This window comes from Marmota flaviventris, chromosome 3, assembly GCF_047511675.1.
Source record: "Marmota flaviventris isolate mMarFla1 chromosome 3, mMarFla1.hap1, whole genome shotgun sequence".
Taxonomy (NCBI): Eukaryota; Metazoa; Chordata; class Mammalia; order Rodentia; family Sciuridae; genus Marmota; species Marmota flaviventris.
In genome coordinates this window covers 121,941,257-121,967,570 of record NC_092500.1, presented here as the reverse complement: position 1 = coordinate 121,967,570, position 26,314 = coordinate 121,941,257, and the positions used below count along the sequence as shown (strand labels likewise).

The 26,314-nt window shown below is 36.3% G+C and overlaps 1 protein-coding gene across 14 annotated transcripts in view; it reads left to right on the top strand.

Moving 5' to 3' along the window:
- Positions 1-16,263, top strand: part of Parp11 (poly(ADP-ribose) polymerase family member 11) — a 56,952-nt gene extending 40,689 nt beyond the window's left edge. For all 14 annotated transcript variants that reach the window (XM_027951186.2, XM_071610332.1, XM_071610329.1 and 11 more), the window contains 5 exons: positions 2,494-2,569; positions 5,509-5,581; positions 5,661-5,791; positions 13,914-14,065; positions 15,789-16,263. In XM_027951186.2, the coding sequence (XP_027806987.2) occupies positions 2,494-2,569; positions 5,509-5,581; positions 5,661-5,791; positions 13,914-14,065; positions 15,789-16,105 (749 nt within the window). In that variant the 3' untranslated portion in view covers positions 16,106-16,263. The remainder of the gene's footprint in view (positions 1-2,493; positions 2,570-5,508; positions 5,582-5,660; positions 5,792-13,913; positions 14,066-15,788) is intronic.
- Positions 16,264-26,314: the final 10,051 nt, after the last annotated feature.

Below are 26,314 nucleotides of genomic sequence, written 5' to 3'. Positions count from 1 at the left end.
TCAAACATACGTTAAGTGAGAAAGTCATAATTAGCTAATGATAGTTTCAAGACCAAAGTTTAGCTGAATGATCCTTCTCTTGGTGTCTTGGCCAGAAAACTAGTTCTTTAATGGAAATTGCCTTCTGCCATTTCTGATTTCATTAGCCCTTTCATAGATTAACCAGCTAATCTGGAAATCTGCCACACTTTTTATTTCATCTATGATTTGTGGTCATGTTTTTAGGTGAACCATGAAAAACCTTTTAGAGTCAGAAAGATCAATAGCAGGAAGGGAGCAGGGAGTGGGGAGGAAAGGAGAATATGAGGTACTGGATACTGAATTAGAATAAGATATATTCTGTGCTTTTATAATTATGTTAAAAAGGATTCTACTGTCATGTATAACTAAAAAGAACCAATAATTTTTTGAAAGTCCCTTAAATTTTAAGTTGTTGGTATCCACTCTTTTTTTTTTAATATTTATTTTTTAGTTGTAGTTGAACTCAATATTTTTATGTGGTGCTGAGGATCGATCCTAGGGCCTCGCACGTACTAGGCGAGCGCTCTACCGCTGAGCCACAACCCCAGCCCTAGTATCCACTCTTTACTGCTTAGAGGCAAATAAGACCTAGATGGGGAGGCTTTCTTAACAAAAGTACATTTTGATTGCTGTACAGCTTAGTCTTCTATCTTTTCTTTCCCAATTTCTGGGAGTAGTATCTTTCTGACTGTGTTAGTAGTATGCTGTAGTTAGACAGGGTGCTAAAACGTTTGAAATTCCTTTGGACGAGCCAATGCCTAGAAATGGTGAAGGAGTTTTGTCCAGGTAGAGGTTGATGCAAACAAATATCTAATAATTACTTTCCTCACCAAAATTGTTTTTCTTGCTTTTTTTTCATTATCATGAGTTAAAACTTAGATTCCCAGTCCTGAATAATCATAACTTCTTTTTAGTGACATTAGGCAAATAAACTGCTTTTTAGAGGATCCTGACATTTGACTTTCTGCTACAGTATAGGCAAACAGTGTGTGGTAGACATTTCTAGACATTTTTTTTGAAGCAGTAGTAAAATAGAATGATATATACAGGCTTCAGGCTTCATGAAGAGGATGAGGTTTATTAAAGCATTCAGTAGATAATTTAGCAAGCCACATTGATCCTAAAAGAATATTTGCTAGTAAAGTACATATTTTGAAAGCTTTCTGTCAGAAAATTAAGTTTATCAAAAAATATCTTGCCAGGTGTGATGGTACGTATCTATAATCCCAGCAACTTTGGAGACTTGAGGCAGGAAGATTTCAAATTTAAGGCCAACCGGGCAATTTAGTGAGACCCTGTCGCAAAAATAAAAAGGGCTGGGATTATAGCTCAGTGTTACACCCCTGGGATCAATCTCCAGTATCACAAAAAGTAAATATCTTTATCAAACAAATTACATATACTAATAACTCAAGGTCCCCAACCCTCTATATAGTGATATTACTTCAAAGATAGTTATTAGTACTTAACATACACTATTTCAAAGTTATTAGCCCCAACCATTCTGCTACTAGTCAATTCAGCTTCTCTCTATAAACTGAGAAAAGTAAACTCAAAATGAGATGGTTTAAGAAGATGGCACTACAGGTTTTGCATTATGTGCTGAGAAGATCTTGCTTTTTCCCTTGAACTGTAATGATGACAGTATGTGCCGAGTCTAGGAGAATACAGAAAGCCAGGACAAACTTTACATTAGCACTTGCCTGGGTGGGTGAACTCTTTGTTTAGGAATGAAATGCTGTCAAGTAGACAAGATAACCTGGCTAGAATCTTGAATTAAGACTTATGTGGGAATGAAGACATGGATCTGGTAAATATTGCCAAGGCTGAAATATAGATGAAAGAAGAAAATGATACATTTAGTTATTAATTAATATTTTATCACTAGAATTGGTTATATAAGTATGTGTTGGGTCTCGCCAGGTTTTCTATTTTTTTTGGTTTAGGTATACAATTTAAAGAGAAGGCAAGAAATATACAAATTTTTGAAATTCTGTGAGTTGTACAAGTTTTATAATGGTAATGTATCTCTTTTCTCATTTCCAAAATTCTTGGAGAAATAAATCAAAGTATATTTTTCCATTTAATAAGCCAAACAGAAGGTTTAATATGATAATTTCTTTCTTTTTCTAGTACTCTTAACTTTCCTAAACTTAGAACTCTTGTATTTTATTGTCGGTATAACCTAAGCGCAGTACAGAAAGGAATAGACCCTGCATACTGAGCAGTGTATAAAATTAGCATCTTTATGTATGAGCTTAGGTCAAGCAATGAAGCTGTGCTCCCCTGAAGAGCACCTTTATGACAAGATGTATAGATGCATGGTAAAGTATCTTAATATACTCTGCTTGTCAGCTGCTCCCATATCTCCATGATTCCTGGTCATCATGTAGTGTGACTACTAATCTTCGTGACATTTTATAGCACAGTATGTTTCTATGGCTTATCTAATATCTTTGTCTTTGTGTACAGAAATGAAGCAAATGAATCTCACCACTGGAAAGCAGTGCTTAATAAAAAGGGCTCCTTTTTCTATCAGTGCTTTCAGGTATTGTAAAGAGAATGGGGCAGAAACGGTATTTTGCCATTTGATAGAGAAACGCATAGACTAATGTTTTAGTGAGTCAATAAATGACTTTTTATATATTAAATTGACTTTTTAAATATTAAGTCTCTCATTTGTTGATAAAATAGCCAATCATCTTCTGTCATCATTTCTTCTATTCTTTCCCCCTTTTGTTGTTTATTTATTGTTTTCAATTCTTGAGAATAGTGTGCACAGTAGTTACAAAATGTCTTATGGCCTTTGTAATAAACCCTTAAAATAATACACTGGTAAATTTGAATTTTAACTAAAGATATTCTCAACAGAACCATCCAATTATTTGAGTCATAAGTCCTGGGTAATTGCCCACTTTGTATCTCTACTGATTTCTACTAGGCAACCCTTAGAAGTAATTTCAAGTCTTTAGCAATTAAAAGAGACCTAAGGAAAATGTTTGCACAACGGGGCAACAGGACAGCTCCCTGGATCTACACTGAAGATTTTCTTTTTGCTCTCTCTGGCTGTACATAGTCTGAAAAAAGAGGTGTACATGCCAGATTAAATATTTGTTATTCATATGAATGTGGTTGAAGGGAAAAACCTTAGAGCATGTCTCCTTTTTTTAAAAAATGATTCCTTAAGCAAATATTGAAATTCTTTTTTTTCAAAGAATTTAAAATGAAACAAAACAAAACTAAAATGGTAGCATGTGAATTGTACAAAATACCTGTTTGCTTCCTCCAAGGAGAATTTTTGAAAGGATTTGAGCAAAAGAAAGAAATTGAAAGAATTAGGGCAAAGGAATAAATATTTTAAGTTTGTATCAGTTCGTTTCTCAATATTTGTGACTTATAATTTGCATTATGATTTAAAAGTTATTCATATATTTATATGATAAATGTGCTAATACATCTATGGAATATAGAGAATATTTTTCTTCCAGCTACATCATGGTCACATTCTTTAGTACTAGGAATACAAAAAGGAATTGCTTATCTTCAAAGAACATGTAATCTGGGAGAAAAATGAGACATTATAATGGAAAATATTATTGGATGTGTTTTATCTGGTATGCCTTTGATGGGGGTAAGAAGCATAAGGTGGGGTCAAATACTGTTCTATCCACACTGTACAAATAATATAACAACAGCAGGAGAGGGAGAGAATTAAACAGAATGGAGGACAGCATGCAAGATAATAATAAAAGGGGAGAGTTAATTAAAGAGGAAAAATAGAGTGATGAAGGTCAGGTGCTGACGTAGAAATGTTCATTGAAGACTATTAAACATTTATTTCAGGCAAAGCAAATAATTTATACCTCCTATTGACAAGGAATTAATTCAGGCTTTGGGCTATAAAATTTTGTCTGTTTTTACAATAGCTAAAAGATACTTAGACATTTAGGAAAAATTTTTTGCTTGTTATAGTGAAAGAACTAATTCAGAGTTATTTTAGAATTCTCTAAGACCAACATGGATGAAGAATTTGAACATTCACACAGCTGCAAAAGAGAAATACAAATCAGTATCAGGCTTAAAAAAAAACTATCAGATTGACAGAAATTTGAAAGCTTAATATCACACCTTTTTGGAGAGGTTTTTGGAAATTAGGCTTTCTCTATATTTCTTGTGAGAATGTTAATAAGGTGGCATTTGCACAGTATCTGTCAAAATCATGAATAAATATATACTTTGACCAAAAATTTAATTTCAAAGTGTTATTCTTCAGATAGACCAATGGACATGTAAAGTGATAAATAGACAAATTTGTTCTTTGTGGAGTTCTTAATACAGTAGCAAAAGTGAAAGACAAGCTGAGTATCATCAATAGGAGTCTGGATAAATAAACCACACACACACACACACACACACACACACACTCATACAGTGGAATGCTGGGCATCTGAAAAATATTTAGAGTGCTTTTATTTATTCAACCAGTATTTATTGAGTGTCTATCATATGCCAAACTCTGTTGTAGGCACTGGGAATGAGAATACTTTCTATGTGTTAATATGGAAAGATCTCAGATTAAGTGGATAAAAAGATGCAGAAATGTAGGCTATTTATGCTGCCATTTGTGTGAAAGAATAATTTGGCTTATATTTACCTAAAGAGATTCCAAAAGAACAAACAATTAAAAACAGTAATTACTTGGAGTAAGCAAGAAGAAAGAATTGGATATAACAAGGACTGGAGTTGGAGGGACACTTCCCACTGCATTCTTCTTTATGTATAGTCATTTTTAATGATGTTGTTTTTTCCTAAAATTAAAATGAGTTTGAAAAAATAAACTAAGGATAGGTTTGAAACTAATTTTTTCCATTAAATTTTTTTCTATTTTCAATCACCAGAGAGGATTGGAGTGTTAGCTTTTACTATTAAACACCCCATCATCACTATCTTTCTTTGCTCACATCCAGTGGTTTGGACACTTTAGTTTTAAAAAGATTTCTGACTGCAGTAAGCGAATTAATGTGGATCACGAAAGAGAATTTTAGATTTGACTCAGATCTTGGAGTACATAAATGGCTGATAAGAGTTTCACTTTTATTCAGTAGGCAATATAAATAAGAGCTTGGGCTTTTTTTTTTTTTTTCCATCAGGAGTTTAATTTTTTTCCTTAGAAATACCTTTTCTGTAATCTTCCTTACATTTTAAAGAAATTTTAGAAACTTAAAAGAAAATAAGACAGAACTATATAATTATTTTTGAAATTTATTGGTGTGTAAGATTGGATATTTTTCATCAAAGTTTACTATTCAATACCTGAAAAACAGCACACAGTAAGCATTCAATAAATATTTTTAAATAAAGAAACAAAGGGTTGCACTTATTGCATTTGACATCATACCATGAACATGAAAATTTAGAAAATACTAAATTACTGGCAGTAATTATAATCAGCTTCTAATATTTTGTTTTATTTTTTGCTATTTTAAGTTATATCTGTGAAAATGAGGCTATCCCTATGCCACCACACTGGGAGAATGTGAATACTGAAGTACCATATCAGGTAAGAGCAGGTCTGACTATCTATCCCTTGAAGAAATTAGAAAGGACTGTAACAAAACCATGTACTCTTTTCTTCCCAGCTTATTTCTCTGCACAATCAAACACATGAATATAATGAAGTTGCCAGTCTCTTTGGGAAAACAATGGATCGTAACCGAATTAAAAGAATTCAGAGAATTCAAAATTTAGACCTATGGGAATTCTTTTGCAGGTAAGATGATCTCTGATCTGAACCTTCCTATCTGTAAAACTTATATAGTCTTAGAGATAGTTAAACATTAGTGTTTAATTGTATTAATTTTTACTGATGTTGACATGCTGATTTTATTTTGGCACATTTCTACCTGGCCTCTCAGTGCACTTCTTTAGCATTCCTGGAGGAGTAAAAGAGAGCTACTCTTCAAGTGAATCCCTGGCATTATAACATGAAAAGCTTTCCCTGGGGGCTTAAAGATGTGCATCTTGACTGAAATGGACATTATAAGTCTCAGGAGCTGCTCAACTTTGTTGATGTGATTTTGTTTGGCTCAGCTTTTTATGTCAAATTAGAAACATTGTTGACTTTTTTTTTTTTTTAAATAATTACACTTACACTATATTTTGGGGGGGATGGGGGCACCAGGGATTGAACTCAGGGGCACTTGACCTCTGAGCCACATCCCCAGCCCTATTTTATATTTTATTTAGAGACAGGGTCTCACTGATTTGCTTGCACCTTGCTTTTGCTGAGGCTGGCTTGTGATCCTTCTGCCCCAGCCTTCTGAGCCACTAGGATTACAGGCCTTTGCCACCGTGCCCAGCTACTTACACTACACTGTCTTACACAAAACTAGTCATTTGCTTGTTTTGATTTAAAGAACAATCTAAAACATACCTTCAAAATTCTTACTTAGCTTAGAGTTTATGTAGGTTTAAAATTTCAATTTAATTTTAGATTTAAGTTAAAAATGACCTCTTAGATTGCTCATTGTGCACAAAACCTAAAAATAAATCTCATTACAGAAAACTTGGAGGTATTGTTCAGATTAACCTGTTGTGCTGTATTTTTATAACAAATGTTACTTAAAGTAAGTGGCTCTCTGAAATATTTTAGTTAACATTTGTAGATGAGATTGGCTTCTAATATTTTTACTCTGACTTTGAATTTTTTTTCAGAAAAATTTCAAACAAAAAAGTAGAGAGTCTAATATAAGGAAACCCATGTGCTCATCATCCTGCTTCAATATTTATCAAGATTTACCTCACATAGTCTATCTCCTTTTTGTTATTGTTGTTGGTGAAGTATTTCAAAGTAAATCCCAGACTGTAACTCATTTCATTTCCATATACTGGACATTTAAACGACTTTTGTTTGGTAATGGTACATGGAATTCTTTCTTGGTTCTAACTGATTAGTTAAATGTGGCCCAAGTACATTCCAGATATAATTCTCATAGTTGTTTATAGTAAAATAAGCTGTGTTCAGCTTGTGTTTTTATAGTTTTGACTCTTTGTACCAAACCATCTTTTATTTCTGACAATAACTGTGTCTGACTTTGGAACATTTTTTTGGTTCTTGTTTGGAGGATTCTGATTATAGAGGAAGATAGAAAAAAGCCTTTGCCCCCTTTGATTTTATTACCTCAGTGACTGTTTTTCTGAAATGGGTTGTTGAAAACTTGATTTTTAATTTTTAATCAGATCTCTGAAGTAGAGCTCATATTGATCTCCATAATTTGAGTTCCAAATAAAACCTACTGTAAAAAACCATCCCATTGGGGATGTGGCGCAAGCGGTAGCGTGCTCGCCTGGCATGCGTGCGGCCCGGGTTCGATCCTCAGCACCACATACAAACAAAAGATGTTGTGTCCGCCAAAAGCTAAAAAATAAATATTAAAAATTCTCTCTCTCTCTCTTCTCTCTCTCTCTCTCTCTTTAAAAAACAAAACAAAACAAAAAAACCAAACAAACCATCCCACTGAATCCCTAAAACATTTGATACTAAGAATTTCACTGCAAACAGTCTTATGTGGAGATGCCATGATTTTTTTGTATTGTCAGCCTATAGAAATCTGTGATGTAAGTGAACTTGTCACCTGCTGTAGTATTGCAAAAATACTTAGATCTCATTGCAGGGGCAGCCTGTCATTCTGACATTTCCCTGTAAAACTAAAATAACTTAGTCAATCTCATTATCACATAACCTGTGACTCACCATATAGACAGTCAGGCCCACAAGAGTCTATCAGGGATCAGTTTATATGTCACTTGGGCCTTTCTTACTTCCCTCCCTTCTTTCGACAAATATGTTTTTAGCACCTGATTTGTGACAAGCACTATTCTTGGTACTTGAGATATAATGATGTACGGAACTATAGATTAGATGAAAAGGCAGGCCTCTGCTACCCAGAAATATAGGGATGAGCACAGGTCATCATGGGAGCACAAAGTGAGGGTTTCTATCCACCCTTGCTGACAAAAGTAGGGTGTGGATTATGGAATGGGGTATATTAGATAACACCTCCTAAGGCAGGTGTCAATTAAGCTAGACACAGGTAGAATAGAGAAAGGACATCCTAGGCTTTGGGAACAGCATGGGCCAAAGTCTGGATATAAGAAAGAATATAGAAAGTTGAGAGAATTTCAGATTGAGTAGAAAATTACCATGAATGGTGAGACAGGAGGCTAAAAAAGTAGTCAATAGGGAGAGCTTGCGGGAGTTTATATCAGAACCACTGGGTGGTTGTATAATTTTTTTCAGTAACCTTAGTTGAAATCAATTGATCCAGAGAGTTTGCAGGTGCCAGACTTTATAAGGGCTTTATAAGCTAAACTAAAAGATTTTCTTTCTCTGGAATGGTAGAAAATCCTTGTAAGACTTTAAGCAAGAGGGTGATGGATCTGAATTTTAGAAAAATAATTCATCAAGCCATACTGTGGGGAATGTTTCGAAGCAGTGGTTCTCAACTGGAGTGATTTTGCCTATCAGGAAACATTTAATAATGACTGGAGAAATTTTTGATTGTCACATGGTGGGTTGGAAAGTGCTAATGTCATCCATTAGATAGAGACCAGGGATACTAAACATCCTACAATATATAGGACTGCCACAACAAAGAGTTATCCAACCCCAAATAATCATAACATCAAGGCTGAGAAACTCTTATTTAAAGGAATCACAGTTTGAAGCATGGAGATCAAGTTAGAAAATTATTTCAGTAATTAAACTGAGACACAGTGGGTGGCCTAAACCAAAGTGATATCTGTTGTATACAGGCAAAGGGGACAGTTTTGGCATATTGAGTATGTAAAATGGTGGGACTTGGTGCTTGAATTAATGTGTGTGATGGGGTAGGTAAATGAGACAGAAAAGGTAACTCCCACATTTCTGGACTATTTGTTTTAGTTGACTAAAGGATATGGGTGGAAACAGGCCTTGGTCTTTATAGGGACAATGGAAGGTTCCCTGGTGGTTGATGTACAGCATTTGATATACAAGTCAAGAGCTTAGGCAAGTAGTTTAGAGACAAAGGCTTTGGAGTTTTTAGAAAACATGGGGCAATATAAACTATAGGGATGAGTAAAGATGACCAGGGAATGTGTATAGATTAAGAAAAATTAACCAAACTCTGGAAGGAATGAACAGAGAAAGAGAAAACCTAAAGAGGAAAGGAAGAAGTATCAACCACGGAAGGTAAAAGAAAACCAAAAGAATGTGGAGTTGCAGAAGCTGAATGAAGAAAGTAGTTTATCCAAATAGACATCATCTGCTAGGCCCCATACTGAAGAAATGCCAAGAAAGATAAATATTAAAAATGTCCTTTGGGCTTTGTAACCTAAAGATCGTTGGTAACCTTGATCAAAGCATTGGTAGATGCTATATTGTGTGTACAAGCAAATGTAAACAACTCTTAAGAAGCTTGGCAGTGACAAGGATGAGAAATGTGAGATAGAAAAAATGTTTAAGGAAAAGTGTTTTTGTTATGTTGTGTTGTTTTAATTTAATGATGAGTGAGATCTGAGCTTTGTGATTGGAAGAAACCTATAAAGGAGAGTTTAGAGACATGAGAAAAAGGGGGAAGCATAATTGATAGATTAAGACTCACAAAGAGGCATGACAGAATGGAATTCAGAGAACACATGTTAGAAAGGAGGGAGAGAGAGTGTCCAGTTAGATTGGTAGGTAAATAGAGATAGAGGATGAGGAGAAGAGCTAGGTTAGAGTCTCATGCCTTCAGTTTCTATGTGAAATAAGAAATGAAGTCACCTACATAGAATGAATTGTTGTTAGGAAGGTGTGGATAAAGAGGGAAAAGGAAAAGGGATAGGAGAGATTTGAAATGGACACTGTGGAAAATGGGAGAGAAAGAGCTAACTTGGGAACCATATGATTTCTATCAGTGTTGAGGGTTTAGCTGAGATTGGAATATGTGAATTTCTAGTGGAAATCATGGGAAATTTTCTGTGATTCACATCAGCAGTATAAATATAAGAGTAGATAGGAGAGATGATGAGATTGATCCAGAGTTGGGAAGTATAAGACAGCTAGGAAATAAGATCTGTGAAAACTTCTGTCTCCTTAAGAATGTAGATATTGATAGATCAGATATTCTCAAAACTGACTGCATATCAGAGTCTCCATGGAGCTCTTTAGCAAATAGAGATGCCTGACACTTGTCCTAGATTCAGCAGATCAGAACCTTTGGGTTTTGAAAATTTCCTCTCTTAAAAGGTCTATAGGTGTTTCTGATGTTCATCCAGAAGGGAAGACCACTGATCTAAACCTAGGTAAACTTCAGTGCAGAGCATATGACATACACAATTTAGCTTTTCTGGCACTCTGGTTGCTAAGATGGAGGGTAATATTGAGATGTCTTTGAGAAAGGGTGCCACAGTACTTTTAGTAAGTTCAGAAGTAATTGTGGGTTTGGACACAGTTTGGCAGGGCTGTGAAGAATTTAGTGTAGTCCTGTGTCTTTCCTTGTAGGTTTAATCAAAGTTCAAGAGGCCCTGAAACTCAACTCTATCCTTTCTGGAACCCTAAAGATATAGTCTGTGAGTGTCCACATTTCTTGCGTGCCTTCATCATGGACACTTAAATAAATAAAACTTGCTGTGGGGATATGGAGCTTTAACCACCTGCCCAGCTCTGCCTCCAGCAGAGATGTTTGCTCCATCCAATCCAGTAACCAGTTTATCATTGCCTGCTGATGGCCACACTCCAGGCTGTTTAGGCCACAGTTTATTTATAATATCTAAGATACACTGGAGTAAATTTTCAAACCAAGATTCATTTTAATCTGTGCCTGAAATATAGTGACAAGTGAACATCCTGATTTTTTAGAGTGAATTCTAGTCATCATAGCTCATGGAACTTGACCTTAGAGGGATGTGTTTTAAACACATTTTTACTTTAAAAAATGGTATGAATTCATGAATGCCAAACTAATAGGATTGCCATAGTGGTAATTTGGAAAGTTCCTTACAGTCTAACTTGATTTTTATGAAGTAGTGGAGAAAATTTCTTATGTTGAAGACAAGGTATGCCAGGTCATAGTACAAAGAGAAAAATTAGTAGAAGTCATGCAGAGAGTAACTTGATTGGTATGCATGCTTTCTTCAACATTTTTATCAGGAACTTAGATGAAAATGTAGAAGACTTGCTTATCATTCTTGTGAAAGATTCAAAACTAGAAGGGGTAGTTTATTTGTTTCGGGAGTGAATCAGTAGTCAGAAAGACCTTGGAAGGTTGTAAGTAGGTCAAAACATACACTATCTTTTTTATAACTATTTTTCTTTGTTAAAAAAGGAACAGACGTACATTATAAGAAAAGAAAAAGTGAGACATAAAGTTCTAAAACAGAAAGTTGGTCTGTATAATTTGTTCTTGTAAAAACCTGTGTTTTTTGTGAAATAAATAATTGCTTACTGCATATCCCTCTAATGTCAGGCTCAGTGGTCTGGAAAGATTGTTGCAGTAGATCAAAGCATATGCATTTAATTTTGATACATATTATTGAATGACTTGAGAAAGATCATAGACATTTTAATTTCTGTCATTTAAATGAATGTATACATTTCTCCACATATTCACTGAGCTTCATGTTGATAAAATTTGTTGACTTGAGGGATGGATAAATTTGTTGTTTAATTTTTACTTTTTAAATTACTATATCAAGTTTAAAGCTTAACTGCAAGAAGTCTACAGATTAGGTTGTACAAATTCATCAAGCTCAGAGGTTTTCTGGTTTGAAAAGTCTTGGGAGTTTTAATTGACTGCACACATTAGATAAGCAGTTTTATGCCTCTGCTACAAAACTGAATTCAGTGGTTTTGGTGAAGTCAGTGCTGTCTGATGATACCTGAACTATATTTCTATTTCTATTTCTTACCAACAGTTATTAACTAGAAGGTATCTAGCAGATTTATGTTAGCTAAAGAAGGTCCAGTAAAGAGAAAGACCTGGAAGCATTGCTGTGTGAAGACTAATTGAAGGAACAGTATATGTTTAATCTACAGAAGAAAGCCCAATGAGATGTTCATACTTATGTGGGGGTATTTATAGAGTTGTTTTAAAAGAGTGATTCAAATTGTTCTGTGTTCAGAAGAGAACAATGACAACTAGTCAGTAGAAATAATGGGAAGGCAGATTTTAGTTCAGTGTTGGGTGAGAGTACTTGTTGAGAGCCACAGCCGAAGGGGCCCCAGCAAACTTCCAGCTGCCAGCTGATGATTGGCTCACAGCGGCCCCAGCAAACTTGTAGCTGCCAGCTGATTGGCTCTTCTGTGGTGATGCTCATTGGGTTGTTTCCCTGCCCTTTCAGACCTCGGGAGCTGCTCATTGGGGGACTTTTTTTTGGCTCTCTAACAATTGCAGCTGATCATAAATAGAATGAATGTTCTGTCTTGCAAAGCAGTAAGTCCTTGATGCTGGAATGAATTTAAACAGGCATTAAATAGTTAGCTATCACAGGTGTAAAGGGGAGGGCTTATTTTTAAAATGTCTTTTTAATGAAATATTTCAAAAGTGAAATGCAGCAGATAAATTTTCAGACACCTGTATGCCTACCAGATTTAACGCTTTAATACTTGCCCCACTTTCTTCATCTTTGCATATTGTTTTTTTAAAAGTATAAAACATTACATATACAACTGAAGTATTTACACTATCCTCTTCTGGTCTTCTTCTTTACTTTTCTATAATGCCTTCTTGTTTATATTTTCATAGTTTTTTACTACATACATAATCTCTATTTACAAAATACAGTATTATTTTGAGAAATGTGTGTATATTTGCAACATTCTTTTTACATCCAAGATTATTTTTCAAATCTACTGTTAATGCATGTCAGTCTAGTTTATTACTCTTAACTTTGATATGTAAATATATAATTATATATTCATTTTTCTGTGAAAGAATTCGGGGCTTTTAGTTTTTGTCTTTTCAGTTACAATTCGTTCTACATTGAATGTCTTCTTATGTGTTAAAAGAGATGTGTCTGTTGGAAGAGCTGGGTGTGGTGGTTCATGTCTACAATCCCAAGGACAGGGATGGGCGGGGGAGACTGAGGCAGCAAGATCACAAATTTGAGGCCAGACCCAGCAATTTAGTGAGACTGTGCCTTAAAATAAAATACAAAAAAGGCTAGGCATGTAGCTCAGTGGTAGAGCACCCTGGGTTCAATCCCCCGTACCAAAAAAAAAAAGATGTGTCTGTTTGAAAGAAAGTTAAACTTGATGACTTAATGTTCCTTCCATCCATAATATCCCAAATTCACATCAGTTCAACTAATATATTCTAATCTCTGGAGATAGAAAGATGTGGCCCCAGCTCAAAGAATTCGCTGTCTAATGACCCTGTGATCTTTGTATTTAATTATTTATAATCTCATTTATAGGCATCTGTAAAGCTTAGCTGGTTTAAATCATCAATTACCTTTACTATGATGAGGCATAGTCTAGATATCTATATCTTTGGGGAAATTTTTTTTAAAATTTTTTCTTGGTTTTTTGTAGTGGGCTGGGGAAGGGGAATGCTGGGATCAAACTCAGGGTTCTGCAGGTGCTAGGTGAGCATTCTAACACTGCACTACATCTCCAGCCGCTTTTGGTATAATTTTCAACCTTTAGGCTCAATTTAATTAATAATTTTTGAGGAGATGATTTAAGTGTCCAAGAGCATTGGAAATTATGTCTTTTCTAAAACTGCTTTGTCTACTTAGGATTTAAATTAAAGATGTATTTTTTTGTCTTAGCCTTTCTATTGAACATTGTTCTTTAAAAAAATTACTAAATGCTAATTATGGTCTGTTTCTGTGTGTGTTTTATGTCCTTATGTGTATTGTGTTTTTAGGAAAAAGGCTCAGCTCAAGAAAAAAAGAGGTGTCCCTCAGATTAATGAACAAATGCTATTTCATGGTACCAGCAATGAATTTGTGGAAGCAATTTGCATTCATAATTTTGATTGGAGAATAAATGGTATACATGGTGCTCTCTTTGGGAAAGGTAATTATCAGAATTCCAGGTCCAAATTTAGTTCTAGGATTCTCTCTCTTCTTTAGAGATAATTGACAGTTATGTAATTCAGTAGTAGTTAAAAGTTACTGTCCTGGGTTTTAGGCACATCCTCAGAGTTTCTGAGCTGCAGATAAGTCAATTCTTACGTGCACAGGATGAAGTAAGACTCTTACACTTCTGTCAAATTAAATAACTCCCCAAGTTCCAGTTATTCATATGGGGCATCATGTCCATGTTGAAGAATTTTTGCATTATATGTAACATCCAGGTATAGTCTTTTATATGTATAAGCCTACACACTAAATTGCTTTATGGAAAAGATAGATAGATAGATAGATAGATAGATAGATAGATAGATAGATAGATAGAGTGATAAAATAAGTTAATTATATTATGCACCAGTATAGGTACTAGTGATTTTATTTTTATTTTATTTTATTTTTTACAAAGTAATAGGTGAGAATATTAACGGGCAATAAGGAGTAATTGGGGGAAACTTTATCTTATTTCTAATGTTATGAAAGTCTAAATTCTCTAGTTTATGCCCATAACTCAAGCAAATTAAGGAGAGATGAGGGGAAAAGGTCAGGGATGGATATTTATTTTTCTAGTCTTTACTCTATACCTTACTTCAGCAAAAGAATTATGATGTAGGATCAGGATATGCTACATTTTGAAAAAGTAAATTAATTTTAAAAACCTACAGAAAAGGCCATCTCATTTATTGAACTATAAGAGGGTCAGAAAAATCTTAACACAAATCCATTGATATTGAGTAAATATGACACTTCGTAATTCCAAAAATGTTTAGAGTAAGTATTGCCTTAATGATAATTTTTACTGTCTACCATTTCTAAAGAGTCAGCTTCTGTTGAGTTTTCATGTTTAGAAATTGAACTGGTCAAATTGTTATAAAATATTCTGACAGGAACAGCTATGTTAGTCAGCTTTATGTTACTATAACAAAATACCTGAGACAACTTAAAAAGAGGAAAGGTGTTTTGGCTTATACTTTCACAGTTCCCTTTGAGAGTATTCCCTCAGTGACCTAAGACCTCCCACTAAGTTCTACCTCTTTGCATCAAGCTGGGAACTAAGCCTTCAACACATTGCCTTTGGGGAACTTTTAATATCAAAATCGTAGCAATAGCTTTGTACTCTCAGAAATCTTTTTCTGGACATAAAGTTCTGTTATTTCCAGAATTGTTGTTGGATTATAACCATGTATCTAGAAGTATGGTTTCTTGGGGTTTGAACTCATGTCTGTTACTTGAAGTTTTCTATGTCATCTCCAGAGCTTAGCTGAGGGAGGAGTCTTAGTAGAAGGAAATAAAAGTGGGAAGAAGGTCCACATGATAAAAATTCAGGTCCTGCCACACTTTTAATCACAGAACAGTTTTATTTACTGGGCTTCTTTGCAAGATTTTTTGAAAACAGAAATCTGGTATCTGCAGTTTAGTGGGAGTGGAGGAGGGTATTGGCAAGGTCTGGTGTATACCAATAAATCTATGCCTCTGGCAGTCTGCACTGCAGCTGTCCCCAACAGATGGATTTCTATTCTTTCCTTAAGGATCTGCAGATGAGGAAATTCCACATCTATTTTTGTTATACAATTCCATGAGTCTATTCTCCTGACAATTAGAATGTTTTTGTTTATGTTTAGTATATTCTTAGGAGTAATCTTGGCTCTTTTTGGTCCTTTTTGTTCAAGGAACCTATTTTGCTAGAGATGCTGCTTACTCCAGTCGCTTCTGCAAAGATGACATAAAGCATGGAAACACATTCCAAATTCATGGTGTCAGCTTGCAACAGCGGCATCTATTTAGAACATATAAATCTATGTTTCTTGCTCGAGTGCTAATTGGAGATTACATAAACGGAGACTCCAAATACATGCGACCTCCTTCCAAAGACGGGAGCTATGTGAATTTATATGACAGCTGTGTGGATGATACCTGGAATCCAAAGATCTTTGTGGTTTTTGATGCCAACCAAATCTATCCTGAGTACTTGATAGACTTTCATTGATTTCACTTCCAAATCTCAGTGGTCAAGAAATTTTGTTCTTTCTTGCAGGAAGATTTGCTCTCCTGTCATCTAGCCACTAAATGTTAAATATCTGATACTTTTGAAACAGATATGAAAAAAAAAAGTGGCCTCCAAGTAAAAAGACATACTGACTATAAGGTTGGTTTTTTGTTGTGTTGTTTTTGTCTGTTACCCATAGTCTTGTTAAAAATTAATACCATTGCCATTTTAACACACAGAATGAGAGATACCATTCCAGATTGAATTAGCTGAGTCTCAGTTACCATGGTCATGCAATCTTTAAAGTTTACATATGTGTGATCAGGATAAATGATTTTAGTACAGATGGACTTATTCATCTATGTTCAAAAAATAAAAATATAGACATATATGTCCCTGTAGAGGAACTGATCCTTTATAAATTGAATTTTGGTATTACTGTTTAGCAATTGACACGTTGGTTTTTTGGAATTCTGAAGGGGATAATTAAAATCCTGAAACAGTCTGGGCACTTTGATAGAAATAAGAAACAAAATATTATCTGCAGTGTTATCAGACAAGCCAGAAGGAGAAAACCAAGACAGTGCTCTGCTTCTAGTTACCTTAGGATACAGGCTGCAGTCTCTGACTTACTTATGTTATTTTCTTATGTCTCCTGCACATGAATTGACAATTGCTGCAGACCGTAATCAACCTACAGTCCATCCACCAGGGCTCTTGAGTTCTTGAACCAAGACTTGCTATACAAGGTTTTTAGCACATCTTCAAAGTGCAGCTTTTATTTATTGTTTAAAACATTTCTTTCCCCTTTGTGTTACAGTCCCTCCAGTGATCACCTCTAAGATGTTTTTATCGACCCTACTACAACACACATAGCTTTTCAACAGTGATTCCTAAAATTCACATTTCTAAGTGGTATCTCTCCATTTTGAATGATTGCAGAAGTGGGATGCTTGGAAAAAAATCTAGTTTATCCTTTTGAATAGCACTTGACAACCTCCTAACCCTCTTGAACAGTTAGATACAATTAATGATTGTTATTTAATGGTAGTTGGTTTACCTGTTCCATCTATTTTGCTGTTCTGTTGTAAGGAAGAATATGTAGTATTGGATCAGCTTCCTTCCTGTCCGTGTTCTAGCAGAAGCTAGACGACAACTTGGCAGGATGTCGAGCAGTTCAAGTATAGGATGAGGAATTGCCCATGATTGTTGAGAGTCTTTCCAACATTGATTTTTCCATGATTCTTCCTGAAAAGGAGAACAGCTGTGCCAAGCCTTTCCCGGAAAACCTTTTTCTAACTTCATAATACTGAATTCTCTCTCCATTATCCTCACCCAGTGAGGCTAAGTGTTTCTGAACTCAACTTAACTTTTAGTAAGTATCCATTCCTGTATTTTTCTCTCTAATCATTTTAATTGGGGGGCATCTAGAAATAATAAAAGTAGAATATATGATTAGGGATGGTAATTCTTTAAGTGCAATATATCAGCAGATTTTCATTAGAGCCCAGAATATATGTAATTGTGCAGTGGTAAGAAAATAAGTAGTGCACAGGAAATTGTGTACATAATACTTTGAAACAAAGCAGCAACAAAGATTTCCTGACTCAAATATGCATGTTTGCTGCTGGTTTAGATGAAGTGCCGTGAATATATAGAAAGAACCCATTTTAAAAACATGCAAAGAGCATCACGGAAGTCACTGGAGATAAAGCCACTAAGCTGCCATGGAGAGGTAGCCCACCATGTCTCTAGACTAATCCAGAAAAAAACAATGTCAGAGATATTAGAAATTCAGATTTTCAAAATCTTTCTATTCTGTTTATTTATTTACTTATAAAAAATGTTGAAACATTTTCAACATGGCCATCTCTCCTCTCCCCACCCAACTTAACATGCATACCTGTCTCTGCACTTGAATAACTGCTGAAGTGTTGGGGAGTTATTTTTCTTTTAGACATGTGTAGATCTTATCTCGGGGTGACTAAGAGCCTAGAGTTAAGTATTTTCAAGTATACTTGTGCGAACTTTGAGCCTGCTTGGTTTATGTGAGGTAAAGTATAATGTACACTGCAGCAACCATTATAAGAAAGTACTGTACTATTCTCATCAGAGAATGTGCTGCCAACTCCCCTTTTATTTAAAAAAAACCCTGATTTTGATATGTATTTTAAAATATGATAAAGTTCATCGAAGTTAAAATTTTATTTCTTTGTTTTAGTCAATAAGTGAAGATGAAAGTCATATGATTGGTATAGAAATCAGGCTGGACATATTTGTTTGCCATCATTTCCTCTGGTCATTACATAGTGTGGGTTAGGAGAGTAAGGAGAAGCTATTCCAGGTTAATGACAAAAGGTTTTTAAAACTCTTCATTGGATAAATTCCAGCTAGTAGTGACTTTCCTGTTTTTCACTTTGGTGATACCAGCCTCAGGGTACAAATAAATGTGTTTATATAAAAAAAAAAATTCCATGAATCTTTTAGTTAACAAACAGGAAGATTTTGTATTAGTACATCATTTCATTTCTGGACTGTTTATAGTGATGATTTGGAACTATTTTAAATATATGGATATGTTGTTTTTACATTTGGTGATTAAAGCTTTCTGTAGTAGGTTTTGGTTGTCTGTGTATGTCATATATTTGTTTCTTCAATCTCTGTTTCTCATCTCCACCTTGCATTATTTAAGCGCAAGTTTTCAGCTCTAACTTAATGGACTCCCAAGGAGTTTTTTGCCTGTAGGCTCCTACGTACCAAAATTGCTGAAGGAGAATGTCTGTTGTTCTTAGTTTGAAATACCATGAGCCACAGTTAATCAATAACCTGTGGAGAAAATAATTTACTCAATCTATGCTGTTGAGAATTCCAAAACAGATCAAGGCTGGGAACCAGTAGCTGTCCTTTCCTTTGTGGGTGCTCTCCTGGCTCAGAGGAGCGGTTCTGGGGGTGGGGTGCCTGTAGTCATCCAAGGAGTACACTTCCTACAGCCCTTCTAACCTCCAATCACTCCCAGTATGTCCGTGACAAAAGTAAAAATATTCCATTTAATCTGTAAGCTTTGATTGGCAAAAAAAGAAGATCTCAAAGGATATCCTCATTTTAGAGCTGAGAGAAATGAGGACATAATGATTGAGGTTTGCCAGTGGACACAGTCTAGTTTTCCACTTGCTAAATATCATGTCTCAAATGTGCATAAATTTGAACTAGTTACTAAGACTCATTGTGATGAAAAGTCACTCAAGCTTTGATTGATGGCAAAAAGTATGACAACTTTACAAATTTGTTGCTAGTACATTCAGGTAGTTGAGGTCACCTCCCAAGTTGCCAGGAATAACATAAGAAACAATCCTCTAATGACCCCAACCATTTTAGCTCCCACATTTTTCTCTCTTGTTAGGGAAGGATTTTCTGTTTTGTTTTCTTTTCCTGTACACATTTTTTGTATTGGTAATTGTAGTTGTACATAATGGTGGGTTTGTTGTTACATATTAGTACATACACATACACATAAATATAATATGACAATATAATTTGGCCAGTTCATTTCTTTTTTTGTTTGTTTGTTTTTAAAGAGAGAGAGGAGAGAGAGAGAGAGAGAGAGAGAGAGAGAGAGAGAGAGAATTTTTTTTAATATTTATTTTTCAGTTTTTTGGTGGATACAACATCTTTATTTTATTTTTATGTGGTGCTGGAGGATCGAACCCAGTGCCCCACGCATGCCAGGTGAGTGCGTTACCGCTTGAGCCACATCCCCAGCACAGTTCATTTCTTTTTAAGTATACATATTTTCTTTTGCTTAAAACAAAAAGTCAGTTCTTGATGAAATTTATTTTCTTTTTATGGTAAAAGAGAAAAATAAAAGATATGAAAAATAGCAAAGAAAGGAGAAGCAAAAGTATTGGCACATCCAAGTGTGCTGGTTCATGCCTATAATCCTGGCTACTCTGGAGTCTGAGGCAGGATAATCATAAGTTTGAGGCCAGCCCATAGATCAGTAGTACAGTGCTTGCCCAGTGCATATGAGGCCTTGCATTCAATTCCCATTATGTGGGGAGGGGAACCAGAGAGAGAGGGAGAACGAGAGATGGGGTCTCACTATGTTGCCCAGACTGACCTCAAACTCCTGGGCTTAAATGATTTCCCATCTCATCTTTCAAGTGACTGGGACTGACTACAGGTGTACACCACCACACCTGGCCAAAAAAAAAAAATATTATTAGAAACTTGAATAAAGTCATTTAACTTACTTTTATCCCTTTGCATTATATGCAGAAAGAGTTTTGATGAAGTAGCCTGCCTCACTTCCCTGTATCTTTGACTTAAAACCCATGTTCCTGTCTCATGAGAAGCCATTTAAAAATGAATAAGGCCAATGCTGAGTTCTTAGATACATTGCCACATGGCAAAAAAGTTCAACTGAAAGCTCAATTTTATGATGTTGCTTGGTGTAACATGATAGAAGAAATGAACATTTCAAGCAAGTATGAAGTACACAATTACTTGGGGACTGCCTAGTTTCTATGAGTCATCTATACAAGAAGAGTTGAGCCCTAAATATCTGGGGAAAATTCATCTTTTCACCTTCACCTTTTCCAAAGTAGTTTATGTCTCATATCTTCAGACACTGAGATGAAAGTGGTTTTGAGAGCTCATGTAATCTGTCTCTTTCCCCTGCCCCTTCCTATACTAAACTGTGCTTGATCTATCACAGGTAAAAAGATGCCTAGTTATTCCTAACACCCAGGCAGTGAGTTCCTTCCTATCGCTGATCTAAGTTTCCTGCTGTAAGGTTACATAATCCATTTTCTCAACTTTAATTGCTTGGCTGTCATTCTTCAGTACTGCAGGCTAAGAACTTGGCTTTCAGTTGAACTCTTTCGCTGTGTGGCTACGTATCTAAGAACTTAGCATTGGCCTTATTCATTTTTAAATGGCTTCTCATGAGATTGGAACATGGGTTTTATGCCAGAGACATTAGTGTTTCCTGCAGCTTCTTAGCTTTGCTGTACCCTCTCCCAAGAGGTTAGACACTAGGCTACTTCTTATTCTGTGGCTTAAACAGACTTCACTGTCAAACCACAGTACAAAATCTAATTAAAATCATTTTTGCCATATCAATTATAAATCCAGACTGGTTCTGTTTAAAACATACATTTTTTTTTTTTTCCTGAAAGGCTCGTTATGCTGTGAAGTGTCTCAGATAACATGGAAGCTTAAGGTATTACAAACATGCAGCAGTTTTTTGTTTAATTTTGTTTTCTTCTGATATGAAGTCTCACTATGTTGCCAGGCTGGCCTCAAACTGCTGGGCTCAAGTGATCCTCCTGCCCCAGCCTCCCGAGTATCTGGGACTACTGCAGGCGTGTGCCACCACGTGAGCTATAAACCTGTGTTTGATGAACACTCTCAGAAAATCAGTGTTCAGGCATGTTTCCTCCACAAGCACCAATTTTAGAACCAAATAATCTGAATTTTATTTGTTTTTGGGTACCAGAGATTGAACCCAGGGGTGCTTAATCACTGAGCAACATCTCCAGCCCTTTTAATTTTTGAAACAGGGTCTCACTAAATTTCTCAGAGCCTCACTAAGTTGCTGAGGCTGGCTTTGAACTTGCAGTCCTCTTGCCTCAGCCTCCTGAGCCTCTGGAATTACAGTCATGCACCACTGTGCCTGGCCTCTAAATTTTATTTCTGACTTTGCTGTTTGACTCAGTGTGATCTTGGACAGCTCACCAGAGGAGGGAAGGTAAAATTCATGGAAGACCACACTCTTGTTAAAAAGACCTGATAGAGCACAATTAGATTTTCCTAAGTAACATCTGACCTGACTGAGGGTGACTTTTGAGTTTGGGTCAGGAAAATGTATTAAGAAAGAAATAATGGCTTGGAGTAGAAAGGAAAGGGGATTGACCTGACTCTCCTTGAAACTTTGCCACTAATTAGCACCTCTACTCCCCTTCGAGTTCACCACTCTGAGTTCCTGTACATGCTGCTCCAGGCAGTGAACAAGTCAAATATGGCCTCCACTCTTATGGGACTTCCAAGTCTAGTGGGGAGGACCTACTGGTGAGAAAGTGACAAGCTTTATCAAAGGGAAGTTCACAAGAGCCTAAGGCAAAAGGATTTAGCCTACCCTAGGGAACTAGGGAAGACTCCCTCATGAAGTGACATTTGAATGTGGAGATGGGAAGAGTCCTGGGTGTTAATTAGATGAAGGATGGTTTATCCCCTTGGCCACACCCATCTGTGCCATGTCAGGCTTTGGGATGATGAGAGAAACAACCTATTGGTAACGGCAGGCTGGAGCATTTTTGTCATTACAACTTAGGACTGCAGTCAAAGCCATCAAAATGTCTTGCCCTGAACCCCTGCACCTGGTCCTAGGGGGTTAGCTTTAAGGCATCTGTGTGTGGAGAGGAGAAGGGTGTGAAGGCCTGTGCAACTTATAAGAGAATCGGGTGCTTGTTAGGTCGAGGGGTTCATTTTGTCTGCCTTTGCTCATCCCTTTCGACCCTCCCAACCCCAGGACACACACTTTCCTCCCTTCTTCCTTGAAAATGCCATTTATTGAAGCATGGCTGTGCAGTCAGAGATGTCCAGGTTGATCCCTGGCTTCACCACTTACCAGATTTCTGACCTTGGGGAAGTTACTGAATCTCTTGGTGCTTCTGTAAAGTTGGGATGATAGTAATAGCACCTACTCAGAGGGTTGTGTGAGAATGAGATAAAGTACTGTCTGGAAATGTTTAGGAGAATGCCTGGACAAGCCTCCATTAAGATTTGCAGTATTAACATGTTCGGACCCTCCTCTTTCAGGAAGCATTCCATTTCTAAAACAACCCTCACAAAGCTAGGATTCACATGGGATTCATATTGTGCTTTGAATAGGGACATACTTCCCCCCTCCTTAGCATTTACTTGGGGTCAATGCATTTCAACTAAAGGAGCAACTCTGAGTTAAGTTCTTGTTCACTGCAGCAAAGAAGAACACAGTATGGGTGAGCTGTGGGGAGTGTTCCAGAAAAAGGGTATTAGAACTTCTGGTAGGATTTGAGCTTTGGTTTTGTGTTTGGAGGGGAAGTCTGAAGAATCAGGATTTCACTCTAGATTGGATGCTGTCAGAAAACAGGAGCAGTTCTGTGGTTTGGTTTGTCTATAAATCTTATCTGTAGGGAAAGTAGGCTAGATGAGGATAGGCTATGATTGGTAAGGGAAAAGCAGTCATTCATTTTGGCTGAGAAAAGGGGTGTTCCGTGCTTTGTCACTGACACAGTGACTTTATTTGTGTGTAGACAAAATTATGAAGTGGCTTTGCTTTGTCTCATTTTCTTGTGGTCTTAAGAGTAACCTTGTTTGGGGTTTATTTTTAATGAGAGTTTGTATTCAACAGAAAAACATGGCTTAGCTGTGTTTATCTAGTTTCTAAATGTCAGGGCTGTTCTTTCTTTCCCTCCTTGTCTAACTTATTTGGTTTAGTTTTCTTCCTCTACAGAAATTGTAAGTGAACATATTCATTGAAAATACTGTTAATATGTGCTATGTACCAGACCATGATAAACATAGGACACACGAGAACCCTGCCTTCAAGGAACTCAAAGTCTAGGATGATAGACTTAGAGATTGTCTTTTACAGTTATCCATTTTCCTTCTTTAAATGCCACCTTCAACTTTTTTACAGCATACTCTAGCCTATATATGGATGCTTCCAATGACAGGAAACTCCTGCCCATGTGGACAATGTTGAGTGTTAGAAAATGGATTTGTACGTGGATCTATAATCTCCCTCCCTCCATGTACATTCTAGCACTTGGACCTAAACCTACCCATTAAAGCACACAGATCAAGTTCTCTGTGGTGCCTCTATGTGGTTGACCCATGGATGGTATAGGCAAACTCTGATTCTCACATTTCAGTGCTGTACTACCTACTTTTATATTCTTCTCAAAAGAATACTTTAGTTCAATACATAAATTAATGTCAATTGCAGACTGAGTGGCTTTACTGTTTGGGTCTACTTGGTCCAAGGACAAAGACAAATACATTATTGAGGAGTTTTCCTAGTAAGGTCAGTGACTAGCTAGTTAAATATTATTGTGGCAGAGTAACCACTAGATGGCAGCATCTCATCTCTACTGGCACCACAAAAATCTGGAAGCTCTGAGTTCATATCTCAGTTTTGGAGAACAGGGTCAAAGAACCCTCCAGAAATTATTTAGCCGATTCTCCTGCCATTAAGTGTGAGATCCCCTGGTCAGATCTATCTAGCTACGTATTTATCCCATTTATAATAATTGCTAGAGAAGCGAGTCTCCTCCCAACGGTAACATAGTCTAATGTGTTAGAATCTTGCCTGTTGAAAGTTCTTCCTAAACAACCACATAACATACTAATAGCTAATTTTCTTTTTTTTCCCCCTAGTGTGAGATTGGATTTAATTCAGAAAAAAAATGTTGGGCACTTTCCGAATCTATAAACACAAAGCCCTTTAACAGTGAGTCACCCTTTAAACCTTACTTCTTCACCCTCGCTTCCCCCAAAATCTGTGGTCCTCTAGCGTCCTCCTTAGCATCTTCTCCAACTCTTTACCTACAGTGCTGCCTCCTGGCTATGATGTTTGCCATCCCCAAGTTATAGAGCTTCCAATTTTCACCTTCTCTTTAGTGCAAACAAGGTAATCAAGTTCTCACAATTACAAAGTTAATACCTGAGAACACCATGGGCTCTCAGAGATGCTATATTCTACACTCTACAAAATGTGTTGGAAAAGAAGGGCCCAAAACAAGTTTAATAAACTTGTCAACATCACATATTTCTGAATACGTATCTCAAGGTCTGAGGTATTGAACTTAGCATACTACAAAAATTTAAACGTGTAATTCTTATATCATTCCTACAAAGTTTAGGTGAGAGCAGATAATTTGCTCACATGGAGGCTAAGCAGTACTGAGCCTGAGGTCATGTTTCAATGCCAACACTAGGCATAGACCCAATGTTATTTTGTGATTCCTATTCCAGTGGTCTCTTTCACTGTTACTTTGTTGCACTGTGGACATACATCTTAGCACTGATACCTTTTCATTTTAAAATACACATATCATGGGGTTTGCATTTTAAAAAGACACATGTTATAGGATTTTGTGGTTGAAAGCAGTGTATTTAATGAAAATAGAGGGTTTAGAGTCAGACCATCTTGGTTACAGATTTGCTGCTTTCTAGCCCTGTAGCCATTGTTTCCTCTTCTTTTAATGGTGTTATGAGGATTACCTGAAGCTATTTAAGTGAAGCAGTTTGGCACAGTGTCTGACAAAAACTAATTGTCCAAAATTTATGTATAACAATTATTGCTAGCAGGGTTTGTTCTGAGAGAAAGCCCAGATGGTCTGGGAGAAGTCATTTCATGCTGCTGTGGTATCAGATCTCACTACCATCCCTCACCTCTCAAGAAACATAAGAAACTTGGGATTCAGGGGAGAAAATCTAACCAGAGAAAGGCCAAGCTTATAAACCAGAACAGATCTCTTGTGATTTAGAATCTTTAATGTCCATTCACCTAGTTTCCAGACTGATCTGTATCTAATCCATTCCAGACTACTGTCAATGGGCTGGGACAGGCAGGCAGGGCTATAGAAAAGGAGAGTGGGATTTTGGAAATTCCTTGGAAATTTTTATTACCAGTGTCAGCAGAAGCAAAAAATAGCTACCTAGTACTTTGTAATATCTAGATGGACATAGATTTTGGATAACTATTCTGCCATCATTGCTTGGTAAATTATTCACACGCTTTTTCTGGTGGTACCTATACTAAGTGTTTCCAATATCCACATTTATATCTGTTGGTTTTACAAATAATTAGGTCAACCTTCTTCCAACTTTGTATGTCACCTCCTCCTCCTGGGCCTTGGTTCCACATCTGTAAGATGAGGGGATAGTCTCAAGGTCCCTTCTAGCTCTAACTTCCTGTGTGTATAGCTTCTGGTCCCCCTTTACTCTCTCAGTGATTCCCAATTTTACAAAGAAACTTATGTTCATAGGCCTTCCAGTTTAGGATCAGATTTGGATCACAAAATGAAGAGTAGACAAAAAACTAAACAGTGTGCAAAAATAATGGATGAAGTGGCAGAGGTGGAGGGTATTTTGAGAGCAGCCTGAGTTGTTTTAGAGAAAGTTGGCCTTCTCTCTTGTCAAATGAAAATCTAATCCATTCTA